We start from the raw sequence: 18,703 nt of genomic DNA, 5'->3' as shown, positions 1-18,703 counted from the left end.
TCACAGATTGACCTGAAGGATGGTAATGTCCTTTTAGAGTAACTGTTATATTCTCTAGAGATATGCCTCTACCAAAGGATCTGTAAGGCACTCCTTCCCTCCACTAGCCTGCGGGTCACCCTTTGGCAATGTGTAACACCTGCTTAGCCCCCCAATCAGGGTCATGTGAAGCCATGGCAGCAGGTCGTATAAGTAGCTGGTGCTTATCACAAGTCGTGGTTATGCGACCATGACACCAGGCAGTCAATCTCTGAAGAGTGTTGATAATGGTCATCCGTCTTGTAAAGACATTGCCCAGAAGGCGGCAATGGCAAACCACTTCTGTAGAAAAATTTGCCAAGAACAATCATGGTCAAGATCCTGATCGGCCACGTCATACAACACAGCACATAAAGATGATGACGTTGCATTCTTCCAGTTTGGGATGACTTTGTCAAAATGTTTGAAATTGTAATTATCAATTAATTTTATATCCCAGGTGTCTGCTAGGTTATATTGTCCCTCGACACAAGAGATTCTGGCAGATGCTGGAAATCTGGAGCAACACACTCAATATGCTGGCGGATCTCAGCAGGTCTGACAATATCTTTCGTAAGAAATAAGCAGGTGATTTTTTTGGGTCAAGACCCTTCATCAGGACACTGAAATATTGTCTGTTCATTTCCCTCCAGAGATGTTGCCTGACCTGCTGAGTCCCTCCAGCATTTTGTGTGTGTTGTTTTCCATCATTCCCACAACCCTGATTGAGAAGTTGCAGAACCTGGGCCCCTGCACCTTCCTCTGCAATTGGATCCTTGACTTCCTAACCGGAAGACCACAATCTGTGCGGATTGGTGATAACATATCCTCCTTGCTGACGATCAACACTGGCGTACCTCAGGGGTGTGTGCTTAGCCTACTGCTCTACTCTCTATATACACGTGACTGTGTGGTTAGGCATAGCTCAAATACCATCGATAAATTTGATGACAATACAACCATTGTTGGTAGAATCTCAGGTGGTGACGAAAGGGCATCCAGGATTGAGATATGCCAACTAGTGGAGTTGAGTCACAGCAACAACCTGGCACTCAACGTCAGTAAGACAAAAAAGCTGATTGTGGACTTCAGGAAGGGTAAGATGAAGAAACACATACCAATCCTCATAGAGGGATCAGAAGTGGAGAGAGTGAGCAGCTTCAAGTTCCTGGGTGTCAAGATCTCTGAGGATCTAACCTGGTCCCAACATATCGATGTAGTTATAAAGAAGGCAAGACAGCGGCCATACTTTATGAGGAGTTTAAAGAGATTTGGCATGTCAAAAAATACACTCAAAAACTTTTATAGTTGTACCATGGAGAGCATTCTGACAGTCTGCATCACTGGTGTGGAGGGGCTACTGCACAGGACCGAAAGAACCTGCAGAAGGTTGTAAATCTAGTCAGCTCCATCTTGGGTACTAGCTTACAAAGTACCCAGGACATCTTCAGGGAGTGGTGTCTCAGAAAGGCAGCGTCCATTATTAAGGACCTCCTGCACCCAGGGCATGCCCTTTTCTCACTGTTACCATCAGGTAGGAGGTACAGAAGCCTGAAAGCACACACTCAGTGATTCAAGAACAGTTTCTTCCTCTCTGTCATCTGATTCCTAAATGGACATTGATTCTTCGGACACTACCTCACTTTTTTTTAATATACAGTATTTCTGTTTTTGCACTTTTTTTTAATCGGTTCTATATACGTAATTGATTTACTTGTTTATTATTCTTATTATTTTTTTCCTCTCTGCTAGATTATGTATTGCATTAAACTCCTGCTGCTAAGTTAGCAAATTTTACGTCACATGCCGATGATAATAAACTTGATTTTGATTGTCTAACTCTACTGTTTCTCAGCATTAGATTTCATACACCAATTATCTGCCCAATCTATCACCCTGTTCATCTCTCCTTGAAACCTATGGCTATCCTCACACAATTCACACTATCAATTACACATTTTGAGATGGTGTTCCGAATACCCCGTTGAATTATTTGCTGAGCATCTCGTATTGGGTTCAACAGGTGAAGTTCCACTTAAAATGATTTATCGCAGGACCAAATTAGGTTTAAACCAATAGTAATGTAGTTAATAAAAAAACATTTAAATGCTGGGAAGATTAAATTGAAAGCAAAATATTATCTGGCATGTGATATAAAATGTAAGCATCATAAGTTATGAAGCAATTCTAACAGATATCTAACATCTGCACTGTTACAACAGTTTTTCGATTGACAATCTACATCTTGCTTTGCCATTTGTTGTATAGAATACCTCAAGCTCAGAGTAAATTTATTATCAAAGTACATATGTATAATCCTGAGATTCATTTTCTTGTGGGCAATGAATTGCAAATACACTTGGGCTAAGATGTTAACTGTCCTGTGCTATCACCAGTGGGATCATCAGTTGATCTGCCACCTGTCTTCAAGGGTTTCGGCCCACTTATAATCAAGACTCCCTCGTCCAGAGTGTGTCCAGAGGGGCAGATAGTCCCAGTGTATCCATCTTTTGCAAACCCATCAATAGTTGCATAGACACCTGAAGAATAGACTATCTGTTGGATAGATGCGACCAACAACTCTGATAGAGGCAGAGCCCAGGTTTTTAAGTTCACCAGTGGGAAGTGCCTCTATCAGAGTTGTTGATAGTCTACTCTTCAAGTGTCTATGCAATTACTGAAGGGTTTGCAAAAGATGGATATACTGTCCGACTATCTGCCCCTCTGGACGTACTTGGTCCACACACATGATGATCCTGTCTCTGCTGCCTCAGCTACAGCCCTGCTGGTTGACTTGATCTCTTTTCTAGTGAAGCCAAGGTCACGCGGCCACTTCTGGAAAGTGAATGCAATAAAGCCACGGCAACCTACAAACGTACTTCGAATGGATAGCATGAGACCTTCCACCCTCTGTCTCTGCACTCTGATCTTAATTCTGCATACTTAGTTAACTTGCACTCATGGGCTTCATAGATGTTGTCTTCCCAGGGGACTGTGAGTTCACCAATAACCCCTTCTCTACTGGTGTCAGACCATATGATTATATCTGAGCACAATGTGGTGAAAGCAATTTGCTCCAGGAAACTGCCTTTCATTGGCTGAAGAAAGTATGCTTGATCGTGAGCCTATGCTGTACACCCTTGACTTGGAGCCTTCTTTCACAAATGATATGCGATGTTCTGTGCATCATGGGGCATGAGATAAGTTGTGCTGGAGTACTCTCTGCTCAACCGCTTCTATTACAACTTTGAGAACATTGTTAGGTCTCCAAGTGTACATGCCGCTGGAAAGATTGACTCTGCATGCACTCGTTTGTATGTTAAGGTGTTCCCATCTTGTCACAAGCTCCTTGTTTGGCCAGGCCAGCTATGTACAATAATCATAATAGAGTCTATGAAAGACCACAACAACAGGGTGGACAATTAGTGTGCAAAAGACAACAAACTCCTCAAATACAGAAAGATAGAAAAAAGAAATAATAATAATAAATAAATAAATAAGCAATAAATATTGAGAATATGATATGAAGAGTCCGTGAAAAAGAGTGCATAAGTTGTGAGTTTATTCAATGATGGGGCAAGTGAGGTTGAGTGATGTTATCCCCTTTGGTTCAAGAGTCTAATGGTTCAGGGATAATAACTGTCCCTGAGCCTGGTGGTGTGAGTCCTAAGGCTCCTGTACCTTCTTCCTGATGGCAGCAGTGAGAAGAGAGCATATCCCGGATAGTGGGGGGACCTCAATGATGGATGCTGCTTTCCTGCGACATCGCTCCATGTAGATGTGCTCAATGGTGGGAAGGGCTTTACCCGTGAGCAATTAAATATCCAATAAAAATATACACTTTGTTTTTACTAATGATCAGTATTGATCAGGTTAATTTATCCTTGGGTCGGGGGGAGTGTTTTTAGCTTACTGTGAAGAAGATTTGGGACAGGACAGATACAATAGAAACTAAAAACCTGCAGCCTAGACCAGAGGGCATGTCTTCTGAAGACAGGCAGAGTGATCGAAGCCTTTTCTCTTTGGAGAGAAGGAGGATGAGTGGTGACTTGATAGAGCTTTACAAGATGACAAGTGGCATAGTTAGAGTGGGTGGCCAGAGACTATTTTCCCTGGGCAGAAATAGGTTGGGGGGGAAGCGGTGTGTAGCATAATTTTAAGATGATTGGAGAAAAGTGTTAGAGGGGTTGTCAGATGAAAGTTCTTTACACAGAAAATGGTGGATGCATGGAGCATCCTGCAATGGGTTGTGGTAGAGGTAAATATATTGGGAGCAGTTAAGAAACTCTTAGAAAGGCAGATAGATTACGGAAAAAATTGAGTGTTATGTAGAAGGGAGGGGTTAGATCTATCATAGAGTAGGTTAAAAGGTCATCACAACTTCGTGGGCCAAAGGGCCTGCACTGGACTGTCATGTTCTATGTTCTAACATCATACTCAAATATTTCAGTCATTATGGGTCATTTTTTTATATGTTATAACGGATGACTCCAAGAAGGTATGAATTTATAATCCAATTTCTATGTTTTCATATACACTTTAAATCAATATTTACAGCTATCAAATGTGGAAACCCTGGGACACCAGCGAATGGCAAAGTGTTTTGGATTGATGGAACATCATACGCGAACTCTGTGGCGTACTCCTGTCTAGAAGGATACGTACTCTCTGGTTCAGCAACAAGGCAATGCACAGTTAATGGTACCTGGTCAGACAATATACCTAATTGCACAAGTAAGTCAATAACAGAATCAGCGTTTTTGGGGTATGGGAAATTTTTGATATGTGGGCATCCTTTCGAAGTTGCTTTTGATATCGGAACTGAAGCAGTTTAATAGGTAACACACATAGAAGTTGCTGGTGAACACAGCAGGCCAGGCAGCATCTCTAGGAAGAGGTACAGTCAACGTTTTGGACTGAGACCCTTCGTCAGGACTCCTGATGTAGCATCTCGGCCCGAAACGTCGACTGTACCTCTTCCTAGAGATGCTTCCTGGCCCGCTGCGTTCAAAAGCAACTTTTATGTGTGTTGCTTGAAATTCCAGCATCTGCAGATTTCCTCGTGTTTGCAGTTTAATAGGTACGTGGAGCTTAGAAAAATAGAGGGTTGTGCACTAGGGAAATTCCAGGCAGTAGCTTGCTGCAGATTTCTATGTTCTAAAATCAAGATTTAAGTCCACAGTTTTAAAAATGTTAAACCCCCCGCCACCCCAGTAATCAATTGAACTGCTTAACTGTTAAGTTTAATAAAAGTATATTAGAGTTGAACCCTTCCCATTCTCCTTGAGTTGATTGGGCTTCTTTCAAAACATTGATGAAGTATATTCAAACCAGTTGGGGACCGGGTGAGCCTGAGGAGCTGCAAATTCTTTCAATGTCAGTAAAAATAATGTTGGATCAATCTGAAACTCAGACTGAAAATTCACTTTTTCGTACAGAACTTTAAAATATTTACTTCCACATTGCTATTTTTATTAGAACAATGGAGTCATGGTAGTGTTGCGATTAGCGTGATGCTATTACAGCTTGGGGGCATCGGAAGTTGAATTTCAATTCCAGCGCTGTCTCTAAGGAGTTTTTCTGTTCTCCCCGTGGCCATGAAGGTTTCCTCCCACAGTCCAAAGATGCCCCAGTAAGGAGGTTAATTGGACATTGTAATTTGTCCTGTGATTAGGCTAGGGTTAAATAGGTGAATTGCTCAGCGGTGTAGTTTGTTGGCCCGGAAGGGCCTGTTCTGTCATAAATAAATAAAATAAATAAAATTAAATTTATACTTAAGTTTTGCCAGCCAAATCTTTCAGGATGTCAAAGATCAATTCCACCTTGCCTATTTTAAAATATTTATTATAAGGAAAAAATTTGCACAAGTCTAAGCGATTCACCTTCATCTTATTTTTGCTGCTGTGGTCCTTTTCTTCACATGTGCATGCCTCTTAACTGTGGTAAAATGCTTTGCTAAGCCGAGAAGATTTGTATTTGAATTATTGTTTCATCTCCCCTTTCACATGACTGATAAATTTTTTGTGTCAAATCTGGTCTTCCCCAGTAATTACCTGTGGAGATCCTGGAGTACCAGCTAACGGAATGAGACTAGGGGATGACTTTACGGTGGGACAAAATGTCACACAAATGTGCCAACCAGGTTACACAATGGACTCTCAGGCTTCCGTGGTCCGTTCCTGTCTCAGCAATGGTACATGGAGTGGCTCAGCACCTCTATGTAAAGGTAATAATATTTTGTCGGATGCACCAATTGCTTGGAGACGCACCCAATCTACAGATACGAGCATCAAGATTGAATAAACAAAAATGTTGGAGGAGCTCAATGGGTCAGGAGAATTTTGCGGCAGTGGAGCAATCGTTAATATTTTAGATGGAAACCCTACACTGCTGGGTGCAGAGGGGAAGTAGCCAAGGTAAAGTGCAGAGAGGAAGGAATGAAATAAGAGGTGGCAGGCAACAGGTGAGGGGGGGGATGATGTGCAGATGCAGGGAGGAGAAGATGAAGGCAGAGACAGAGTCTACAAGGCGATAAACAGAGGCAACAAAGGAATGCAAATTCCAGAACCAGCTAAGGGAGGGGTGATATGTGGATGGAACAACTGTGGAGAGCAGAGGAGACCCATTAGGTTAAATACATGGGTGAGCAGGTGGGAGAGGAGAGGGAAAATTAGGTTGTAGGGAACTGTGGGGTGGGTTCACAAAATTGGTGATTAAGGGAACGCTGGTGTGGATCAGAAGGGAGCAAAAAGAACACAAGTTGCGGTTACCTGAAATTGGAAAGATCCATGCTTATACCATTGGGTTTTTAACTTCACAGATGAGGTATGTTCTAGTTTGTGTTTGGCCCTCTCTGGCATTCAGGAAGGTTGATGATGGACAAGTTGGTGTGAGAATGGGGAGAACGATGAAATAGCATGCTCTGAGGGGTTCACAATGGCTATTGTGTACAGAGCACAGGCATGTAGCAAAATGATCACCTCGTTCTCACCTGGCCTTGCCTATGCAGAAGAAGCCAAATGCAGTAGACAAGGATGGAGGAGGCGCACGTGAATCTCTGCCTCAGCAGGAAGGGCTGTTTGAGTTCCTGGTTGATGGAGAGGGAGAATGTGTAAAAGCAGACGTGACTCCTCCTTGGGATGAAGAGGAAAGTGCCTGGGGAGGTTGAGGGATGGGTAAGGAAGAGAGTGACAGGCAAAGTAGGAAGTAGTAAAGAGAGTAGTTAAAAACAGAAAGGTGCGGAGAAGTAGAGATGTGACTGGTGATGCCATCACATAACAACTGGTAGAAATGGCATAGAACGCGTCGTTTGTGGTAACTACCAACTCAACCTAAGGATGTGTTGGAGGCCGTTCACAAGTGTCACCACACATTCTGGCGCCAACATACCATTCCCACGATGCACCTGACCTGCTGAGATCCTCCAGCAGTTTGGTTATTTTTTGCCACTGCAGTGAATATTTGATTTAATCAAGATGGAAATTAGATCAATTATGTTTGGAGTGATTTTGTTTAAGCATATTGCCATTAACTAAATGAAATCATGACTATATATGTAATTTTCTACTGTAGGTAGAACTTCTAATGTTGTAGTACTGTAGCCTGATAATGAAGCATTCTCAACAATTACACAATTTAGGTAGAGATTGCATCCATTGAAGCAAAATTGGATGGCAATGTCCATAAATTAATGTAAAAATACAATAAATTTATTTTGAACTTAGAACTTTAATTTTATTGTTGAATATAAGTGCTAAACATATAACATAGTAGTGTCAATATGTTAAGCCCTGTCATGAAAAATTTGGAAGCAGAATATAACATAGGCATGAAGACATTCTAAACCAGGGATAAACATCAGGCAATTAACTATTCTGCTATTTAATCTACAGTGTTTGTAAATTATTAGAATTGAGTGGTAATAAATTATTTGTTGTGAATATAGTTGTTCCACTGGCAAGCTGAACCAACATAGATTTTAAATGTAAGCAGCATCAGGAAAGAACCTGTGCTTAATACTGTCCAATGACAGATAGATAGATCAGCCAGTTGAGTGGTGTTGCAGCAACAATCTTGTACTAACGTCAGTAAGGCCAAAAACTGATTGTGGACTTTTTAGAAAGGGGAAGACGAGAGCACACATACTAGTCCTCATCGAGGTATCAGTAGTGGAAAGGGTGAGCAATTTCAAGTTCCCGGGTGTCAACATTTCTGAGGATCTATCCTGGCCCAGTATATCGATACAGTTACAAAGAAGGCACAACAGCATCTATATTTCATTCGGAGTATGAGGAGATTTTATATGTTACCAAAGACATTCACAAATTTCTACCGATAAGACCATAAGATTTAGGAGCAGATTTAGGTCATTTGGCCCGTTGAGTCTGCTCCACCATTTCATCATAACTGATCCATTATTTCTCGCAGCCCCAATCAAGAATCTATCAACCTCTGCCTTAAGTATACCCAGTGACTTGGCCTCCACAGCTTTCTGTGGCAATGAATTCCACAGAATCAATACTCTCTGTCTAAAGAAATTCCTCCTCATCTTCATTCTAAAAGGACACCCCGCTATTCTGAGGCAGTGTCTTCTAGTCTTAGACACTCCCATCGTAGGAAACGTACCGTGAAGAGCATTCTAACTGGCTGCATCACCGTCTGGTTTGGGGCAAAGGCCACTGCACAGGATCAAAATAAGCTACAGACAGTTATAAATTTAGTCAGCTCCATCATGGGCACTAGCCTCCCCAGCATTCAGGACATCTTCAAGGAGCGATGCCTCAAAAAGGTGGCATCCATCATTATGGACCCCCGTCATACAGGGCATGCCCTCTTCTCATTCATACCATCAAGGAGGAGGTACAGGAGCCTGAAGGCACACACACAACAATTCAGAAATAGTTTCTTTCCCTCTGCCATCAGATTTCTGAAAGGACATTGAACCTGTGAACATGAACTCATCATTTTTCTCTTTGTGCACTATTTATTTAATTATATATATGTATATGTGTGTGTGTGTGTGTGTGTGTGTGTGTTGGCACGTGGCCAAGTGGTTAAGGCATCCGTCTAGTGATCTGAAGGTCGTTAGTTCGAGCCTCAGCTGAGGCAACGTGTTGTTTCCTTGAGCAAGGCACTTAATCACACATTGCTCTGCGACAACACCAGTGCCAAGCTGTATCAGCCCCAGTGCCCTTCCCTTGGACAACATCGGTGGCGTGGAGAGGGGAGACTTGCAACATGGGCAACTTCCATCCAACCTTGCCCAGGCCTGCACCCTGGAAACCTTCCAAGGCGCAAATCCATGGTCTCACGAGACTAACGAATGCCTATATATATATATAGTAATTGTATATATAGTAATTGTGCATTGCAACGTGCTGCTGCCACATAACAAAAAGATTCATGTTATATGCCAGTGATGTTAAATCTGATTCCGGTTTTAATTCTGATTCTGATTCTGACATTGCAGCTGTGACATGCTCAGTTCCACCACAGATTTCAAATGGGAAAATGGAAGGAACAAATTTTGACTGGGGGTCAAGCATCACCTACAGCTGTTCTCCAGGATATGAGTTGTCTTTTCCTGCAATCCTCAACTGTGTTGGCAATGGAACGTGGACGGGAGACGTGCCACAGTGTCTGCGTAAGTAAGCAATGAGTTTATCAGGAGGTAAAGATCACGTGAAGTGACTGAAGGAAAACACTGCTGATGCTGGAAATTGGAAACATCATACAAGAGGACAAAGTTTTAAGGTGGGGGGCTTGTCAGAGGTATTTTTTATTTACGCAGAGAGTGGTATGTGTGTGGAACATGCTGCCAGGGTGGTGGTAGAGGCAGATACATTAAGGATATTTAAGATGCTCTTAGATGGGCACATGAATGTAAGAAAAAAATGAGGTCTATGGATGAGGGAAGGGTTAAATTGATCTAAAAAGTCCGTGTACCTGCCTGTACTGTGTTGTACTGCTCTATGTTCTAAAAGCAGAAAATGCTGGAAGTACAGGTCAGGCAGATGGATGCACCAATTGTAAAACACTACATAAAAAGTGCAAATGAGTTGTGTGATTTCTTGAAATATTGGTAGAGTCCTTGGATAGAGGGAACTGATTGGTAAAAGGATAAGAGGTGCCTCTTTCCACAAAACTACAAAAGTTTATTCACACAAAATACAAAGATCAAATATTTACAAGACAGTGAACAAATTCAAATTAAAATATGATTATTACTGTCTATAAAACAGGCAAGTTTCTGGGGGCCCCACCATTCCCAGAAATACCCACTATACCCATTGCGACCACATGCTCCCTCTCCAGGGACACCTGGGTATGAACTTCTCCCTGGAAGAGGAGCAGGCGGTTGGCCTGGGCAGAGCCCTTGGCTCCTTGCCCTCCGGACCTGAGAGTGGCCATCTTGGGCAGGCCCTGGAGCAATCCCACCAGTCGATCCTCTGAGCAACCCATTGCCCCTCTCTCCATACTGGATGCTCATATATGAGGAATGTGGGGTTGAACTGCAACCAGAACCTGAGGAACGGCCCCTTCACATATTCAACTAGGGGTTGCAACCGCTCACAGGTCTTGCATCCCTCGCAGCACTTGAGAAAGAAGGAAGGGGAGCGGTTGGTGAAGATAAAAAATAAACCATGGAGTCACGGAAGGAATCGTGCAGTTGTCATGCTGACCGAAGGGGAAGCAAAGGACCTTATTACTGGTGGAACCTCCTGGAAGGTAGCAGACATTATGGAGGATGATGTGTTAAATGTGGAATCTGCTGGGCTGTAAGATGAGGCCAGAGAGAATGGTATCCTAGCAGAAGAGACCAGAAGTATGGGCAATAGAGGTGACACAGGGAAGAGCCTTGTCAGCTAAAGTGAAAGGGAGGCCAAAGAAAAAGAAAGTCAACAGTTATGACAGACAGAATTTCCAGCAACTGCTGTGTTCTGCGTTTCATAGTTCAAATATCTACGCTTGATTCTCTAACTCACTTCAGTCGTCATTAATTAGATAGCATTAAAAAAAATTATGTCATCTGGTTTCCACCTTGTCACAGACATTATCTCTTTTCTCATCCCCACCCCTGTTAAAACTTAATTTCTCATTTTCCTATTTCTAATGAAGGGTGATTTACCTGAAACATCAACTTTGTGTCCTTCTCCATGTAAAATGAAATAGTCAGTGAAATCTTTTATGGCATCCTTAAGGTTGTTATAGCCGGGGGTGGTAATACAGATAAGCTCCAACTACCTATCAAATGCTCCCAATGGTGTACGACGTAAGGAGCCTCTGACAACTAAGTCCAGCTCATGGCCTTTAGATACGGCTTAGCTACTAATCCCGCATAACCACTTTGAGTGACAGGAGAAGGGACAAAGGCAGATTACTGGCGCCTTAAAACCAGTCGCTTTGGGCAGATGGGGCTTGTCGGCCATGGTTGGCAGTTCGTCTAAAAGAAGGAAGGCTCTTATCTCAAACCTCCGCTTCCTTGCAGTTGCAGCTACACCCACTCATGGGGAAAGCTTTGGGAGTAAACCCTGAGGGAAAAATCAGGAGCTGGAGTTCCTAAGACATTCCTACTTTCAGTTCAATGCTGTCTGGCAACTCCTGCAACACTTCTGATGCCAAACTGCACTGGTCTCGGCAATTCCTTCAGGTTTATCAGCTGCATGGAGAGGTTATGCTTGCTCCATATTGTACTGCCCTTGCGTATCTACAGTAGATAGCTACGACCCAGCAACTGTGGTCGGCCCGGACCAACAGAGACCTCTGATTTTATGACATCGAACTTTATTAAAGGGCTTAGTCAAAATACGGTTATGGGGCTCAGATAAATATACTCCATTCTGAGTACAAACATTTTCAATGGTTCAAAGGTTCCATTTAATATCAGAGAATGTATACAGAATACAACCTGAAATTCTTACTCTTCACAGACATCCACGAAACAGAAGAAAACACCAAAGTATGATTGAGCAAAAAATATTAGGACCCCAAAGTGCCCCCACCCCCTCCTACACACAAACAGCAGCAAAGCATCAACCTTCCCCCTCCCCTCCCCCAATTTACCTAAAAAAATTACCTATTTTCTAAGGTAATTTATAAAGATATTTTTCTTCAATATATGAGCAACGTGAATAGTCTATTTAGGCACAGCAAAATATATTGTCATTGTACTGACAACATTAATTTTTAACGATACCAGCTTGCATTATTTGTAATAAGAGGTAAAATAAATCAGTCATAATGAAAAGGTGTAGCATAATCAATGGGCTGAATAACTAATTATGCTCCCATTTCTTATGGTCTTATAAGAATCATGCAGTACCAGTTTTCTTTAATCCATATCCCAGGTTTGTGGAGATACTCAGACCCGAGTGAATGCTCGTGTTGGAATGCATCATTGTGTGCGCGTGTGTGTGTGTGTGTGTGTGTGTGTAATATTTATATATAATTGACTATTTATATATAATTGACTTTTCTTTAACTGGTCCCGAAATTGTGCTGGTGAAAATACCAAGTAGACTTATTTAATAATAGATAAATAACATTGTTTCAAGATGTAACTTACATAAAAGTCAGGCATAATGCTTTTGAGTGGAAGCAACATGTCAAGAAGTACAATGCACGAATCATGAGGCTCACACAGAACTAATGCATGATTGCCAATCCAGTGCTTAACAGGAAGAACATTTTCTGCTATTACAAGCCCAGGAGAGCTGGTGGAGCAGGATGGCAATTATAAGTGTTGTTGCAGTGTAAACTGTAAAAGACAGAAGATTTTTGTTGGGGTTGAAGCTGAAGGTGCCAAAGCAATCAGTGGGTGCCACGGTAGTCTAGGATTAGCACAACACTATTAGAGTTCAGGGTGTTTCGAAGTCCAATTCCGGCACCATCTGTAAGGAGTTTATACATCCTCCGTGAGGAATGCATTAGTTTTTCCCTGGATGCTCCGGGTCAAGTAGGTTAATTGGTCATTATGAATTGTCCCGTGATTAGGTTCGGAATAATCGGCTTTCTTGGGGCAGCGTGGCTCAAAGGGCTGGAAGGGCCTATTCTGCGCTGTATCGTTAAATAAATAAGTTCCAGCAGAGTAAATCTTTGATTATCCAGCGCTTCCAGTAATCTGGATTTAGGTAATGATGAATGAGCAGATTGAGTGTAACTCTATTAAAAGGAGTTACTGATTCAGATTCTAATCAATCTATTGATGAATGGAAAACCATGTACGCACAATGAATCCAAATCAATTTCAGTAGCTTTAGCACCTTGACTCTATTTGAGTTTGGATCAAACTCAGAAGTTTAATGGATAATGTCCATTTCACCAGTAGGCTCTAATAAAATTATATCCATATATGTTTATCTGTATAAAATTACATTGCCTGGGAAGTTATATTTTACAAATCTGTTTGATTTCTTCAAGGAGATAATGGTAGGGCAATAGTGTTGTCTACAAGGACATAGGCAATGCTTTTGACAAAGTCCCTCAAAGCAGGTGAGTCTGCAAAGTTAGTTTGTATGGGAGCCGAGGGAGATAGTGGATTGGATTCACAATTGGCTCAGTGGAAGGATGCAGTGGACGATGGTTGAAGGTTGTTTTTCAGGCTGGAAACCTTGGTCTAATGGATTACCACATGGGTAAGTTTTGGAACGTTTTTCTTTTGTTTGTTTTGTGAATGTACGGGGCATGGTTAGTACGTATGTTGGTGATACTTAAATATCTAGCATTTTAGTTGGTGGAGAAAGTTAAGAAAAATTGCATAGGAATCTAGATCAATAAGGTACTGTGCAGGCCCAGGATCAGCAGATGACGTTCAATCCAGATAAATGTGAGGTAGGACATTTTGGGAGATCAAATCAGGGTAGGATTTATTCAGTGAATGATCGGGCCCTGGGAAGTGTTATGAAACAGAGTGATCCAGGAGAGCAAGTGTGTAGTTCACTGAAAGTGGCATCATAGGTAGGCAGGGTGGTGAAGAAGATTATTTGGCAAATGGGCCTTCATCAGTCAGTGCATTAGTGCAAAAATTAGGAAGCTATGATATTGTTACAAAAGATGCTGCACTTGGTGCGTGGAATGCACTGCCTGAGTCAGGGGTGGAGGCAAATACACTAGTGAAATTTAAGAGGCCGCTAGACAGGTATATGGAGGAATTTAAGGTGTGGCGGGGTTATATGGGAGACAGTGTTTAAGGGTCGGCACAACATTGTGGGCTGAAGGGCCTGTACTGTGCTGTATTATTCTATGTTCTATGAATATTGTGCAAACTTTGTTCTCCATATTACGTGAAAGGTGGTATTAAACTGGAAAAAGTGGAGGAAAGATTTAGCAGGGGGATGCATGGATTTGGGCTGTTACAAGGAGAGGTTGGATAGACTAGGAGTTTATTCTCTAAAATGTAGGAGATGCAGCAGTGAACTGACAGAGGTATATACCGTAAAACCATGAGGAACATAGATACGGTGAAAGTACATCGTCTTTTTCCCAGAGAGTAGAAACTAAAAACCAGGGCAAACACTTCGGATTAAAGGGAAGAAATTTAAAAAAGAATATCAGGGGAAGTTTCTTCTCGCAAATGATTAGGTATATTTGGAATGAGCAGCCAGGCTTTATAAAATATTGGTCAGACCGCACTTGGAGTATTGTGAGCAGTTTTTGGCATTTAATCTGAGAAACGATTTGCTGGCATTGGAGAGAATCCAGAGGAGGATCATAATGAGAAAACTCCCAGGAATGAAAAGATTAACGTTCCATATGAGGAGCATGTGATGGCTCTGGGCCTGGACTTGTGCAATTTAGAAGAATGGGGCAAGGACCTCAATGAAATCTGGCAAACATTGAAAGACCTAGATAGAGCACACCTGGAGAGAATATTTCCTGTAGTGGGGAAGTCTGGGACCTGATGGCACCACCTCAGAATAGAAGGATATTTATTTAGAACAGAGATAAGGAGGAGTTTCTTTAGTTAGAGGGTGGTGAATGTGGAAGTCATTGCCACGGGTAGCTATACAGACCATGTCATGGTATATTTAAAGTGGAGGCTGATACCTTCTTGATTAGTAAGAGTGTCAAAGGTTACGGAGAAAAGGCAATAAACGGGATTGAGAGGGATAATAAGTCAGCTATGATGGAACAGCAGAGTAGATTTGATGGGCTGAATGGCCCAATTCTGCTCCTACTGTATGTCTTATTGTCTTCAATAGGTGCATTTGATGTCAGAGATATGTATACAATATACAAAGTACATCCTGAAATTCTTTTTCTTCGCAGACATCCATGAATGAGGCGTGCCCCAAAGAATGAATGGCAGTTAAAACGTTAGAACCCCAAAGCCCCCCACCAGCTCCCCCTCCCACACACAACAAGCAGTAAGGCAACAACTCCCCTCCCCCACCAGAAAAAGAGCATCAGCATTATTTATAGTCTAAATAATGGTTGAGGCAGGCACCTTGGCAACCTTTAAAGCCACTCAGATCAGTACATGGATAGGAAAGATTTACGGGTCAAATGCAGGTCAACAGAAAAGGCTGCACTCTGTATGGTCCAGGATAAAGACAGCAGGAAAAATCACTATGGACATTACCCATCCTGCAAACTGCCTTCTGGAAAGTGCTATAGGGCTATTAAAACAAAATCTTCACACCATCTCAAAAGTTCCTTCCCCCAGACAGTTAATATGATCAACCATTCTAGTCAGCCCTCCCCACATCCCTCATTCTGTTATCCCCAACATTTCACTACACTGTACACACTGTAAACCACTTTTTATAATGCTGCTTACATTACAAGTACAAGCTGTTTTTTGTTTATTTATGCACATTTTAGCCCATATCCATTCTTTAATCTCTAACTTTATTTTTGTACATTTTTTTATTCTTTACAATTGTCGAATGTCGTTGTTTTTTGTTGCTTGTCATGCCAGAACACCACAGCAAGTTGCTAATACATGTAAGAGAATTTGGTGAATAAAGTAAATCCTGATCCTTGACCCTTGAGAAGGGGGCGGATGGGACTAGCTCACTGGGCAGCAGACCTGGCACCTGAAGCGCCTGTCACCATGCCACTCCACGACTCAGTCCAACAAATGCTATGATTTAAAATTAAGCAACTCTTTTTTTGTACTCTTCACAGCAAAATTTTGTGGAGACCCTGGGGTGCCGGCGCGAGGGAGGAGAGAGGGGAAGAGCTTCATCTACCAATCGGAGGTTTCATTCAGCTGCAGCTCTCCTTTGATCTTAGTGGGTTCAAGCACTAGGATTTGCCAGGCTGACGGGACTTGGAGTGGATCACAGCCTCGCTGTATAGGTACTGAAAAGATAGCGTACTCACCACACTATGTAGCTTAATGGAACCTGCTCTGATTAATTTGATTAATTCATTATAATTCTATAAAAGATGCATTTCAATTTTAAATAACATTTCGGTCAATTATGTTTAGTCGTTAAAATATATCGAGATGTGACGTTGATCTACACCTTGATTAAATCGACCCTGTTAAGTTAAACTGGGTATGTTCTTTGAGCATGGAGCAGATTTAGCACTAGCATATTTGGATCTAAGATAGTCTGTACCCAATCTGTGCACAAGTTCAGACCATCACAAAGATTATTTTGGTGTTGCATTGAATTCCCTGCACGGATTACTGCCATATATTGACTGGGACCTTCAGCCCTGTTACAGTCTTTCTGAAAAATATATAAATGATGGATAGAGCTGACCTGTCCCATTCATATATCTTTAAATTCCTTTGGAACCATAAGTGTTTTTTGTATTCTTCACTCTGAGCTTACTCTCGGTACCTTGCATGTTATTGTCAAAGAAGCAGTTCTGGTTACCAACCTACAGGTGCCCAGAATGAGCTTGAAAGAGTGCAGAGAAAACTTACAAGAATTGCTGGGACTTGAGCACCTGAGTCAAAGAGAAAGGTTGAATAGGTTAGAATTTTTATTCCTTGGAGTGCAGGAGAATGAGGGGAGATCTTTTAGATATATGCAAAATGATGAGGGTTATAGCTGAGGCAACATGTGTTGTGTCCTTGAGCAAGGCACTTAATCACACATTGCTCTGTGACGACACCCAAGCTGTATGGGTCCTAATTCCCTTCCCTTGGACAACATTGGTGTCGTGGAGAGGGGAGACTTGCAGCATAGGCAACTGCTGGTCTTCCATACAACCTTGCCCAGGCCTGCGCCCTGAAGAGTGAAGACTTTCCAGGCGCAGATCCATGGTCTCGCAAGACTAACAGATGCCTAACATAGATAGTGCGAAAGCATTCAAGCCTTTTCCCCCAGGTTAGGTGAGGCTAGAACTAGAGGTCATAGGTTTAGGGTGAAAGATGAAATATTTGAGGGGAATCTGAGGGGAAATGTCTTCACTTTGAAGGTGGTTTCAGTGTGGAGCAGGCAGACAGCAGAAGTGGAAGGTGTGGGTTCAAATGCAGCATTTAGAAGAAGTTTGAATCGGTATATGGATGTGAGAAGTTTAGAGGGATATGGTCCTGGTGCAGATGGGTGGGACTTGGCAGAAGACCAGATCAGTAAGGATTAAATGGGCTGAAGTACCAATTCTGTACTGTAGTACTCTATGAAACGAAGGGAGCCATGAAATGCCTGTACCTCATATCACATGTAATTACAGCCAGCTTTTGGCCCGAACTCTGATGTGGGCTGCCTTTGTAATTGAGCAAAGATGGATAAAGATATCTGTTCTCATTAAGACCAAAATTAGTCATAAAGGGAACAGATATCTTTTCCCATTATACTGTGAACCAATGGTAGGTCATACTTGAGTTCTCAGCTCTGGGACATGACCAGCTCCGAGATGTTGTGCTTCTCACGAGTCGCCAAATTGGAAGGGGGATACAGTGCAGAAGATAAAGTAAAATGAGTAGGTTTGCAGTGGCGAATAAATTTACAGCTGACGTTAATTTTTGAAAATTAAAATCAGGACATGCTGTTTTCTCTAGGTCTTTGAGTGTGTTGGTAATAGAGATAGACAGGGTGGTGAAGAAAGTAATTGGCATGCTAGTATTCATCAGTCAGGGCATCGAGTTTAGGAGCTGGCACATTAGGATGCAGTTGCACAAGACATTGGTAAGTCTGCACTTGGTGTATTATGCACAGTCTTGGACACCCCCATTCCAGGAAAGACATCATTAGGGTGGAAGGAATGCATAGAAGAGTTACAAGGATGCTGCCAGGGCTTGAGAGCTTGAGTTATAGGGAAAGGTTGGGCAGGCTAGGACTGCCTTCCGTGGAATGTAGGATATCGAGGAGTGAAATATAAAATATGAGGAGTATAGATTCAGTGAGTTCTTTTTCCCAGGGAAAGGTATCAAAAACTATGCATAAGCTTAAGGCGAGAAGTGAAAGATTTAAAAGAGAACTGAGAATCAACTTCTTCATACACATGAAATATGAAATGAGCTGGCAGAGAGTGTGCTTGAGGTACAGACAATAAAGGGGCAGCACAGTGCTTTACAGTACCAGCAACCTGGGTTTAATTCCTGCCACTGACTGTAAGGAGTCTGTACATTGTCTCCACGACCACATGGGTTTCCTCCCACAATCCAAAGACGTACCTACTAGTAAGTTAATTGGTCATTGCAGATTGTCCCATGCTTAGGCTAGGATTAAATCGGGGCATTGCTGTGCAGCGCGGGCTTGTAAGGCGGGAAGGTCCTTTTCCA

At 42.2% G+C, this 18,703-nt stretch overlaps 1 protein-coding gene across 1 annotated transcript in view; it reads left to right on the top strand.

Moving 5' to 3' along the window:
* csmd3b (CUB and Sushi multiple domains 3b) overlaps positions 1 to 18,703 on the top strand; it is a 2,345,756-nt gene that overhangs the window by 2,264,107 nt on the left and 62,946 nt on the right. Inside the window, exons 57-60 of the mRNA XM_063066157.1 lie at positions 4,576 to 4,752; positions 6,065 to 6,244; positions 9,488 to 9,661; positions 16,147 to 16,320. Of these exons, the coding sequence (XP_062922227.1) occupies positions 4,576 to 4,752; positions 6,065 to 6,244; positions 9,488 to 9,661; positions 16,147 to 16,320 (705 nt within the window). The remainder of the gene's footprint in view (positions 1 to 4,575; positions 4,753 to 6,064; positions 6,245 to 9,487; positions 9,662 to 16,146; positions 16,321 to 18,703) is intronic.

This window comes from Mobula hypostoma, chromosome 1 (genome assembly GCF_963921235.1).
Source record: "Mobula hypostoma chromosome 1, sMobHyp1.1, whole genome shotgun sequence".
Taxonomy (NCBI): Eukaryota; Metazoa; Chordata; class Chondrichthyes; order Myliobatiformes; family Myliobatidae; genus Mobula; species Mobula hypostoma.
This window is presented reverse-complemented; position numbering and strand designations above follow the sequence as displayed.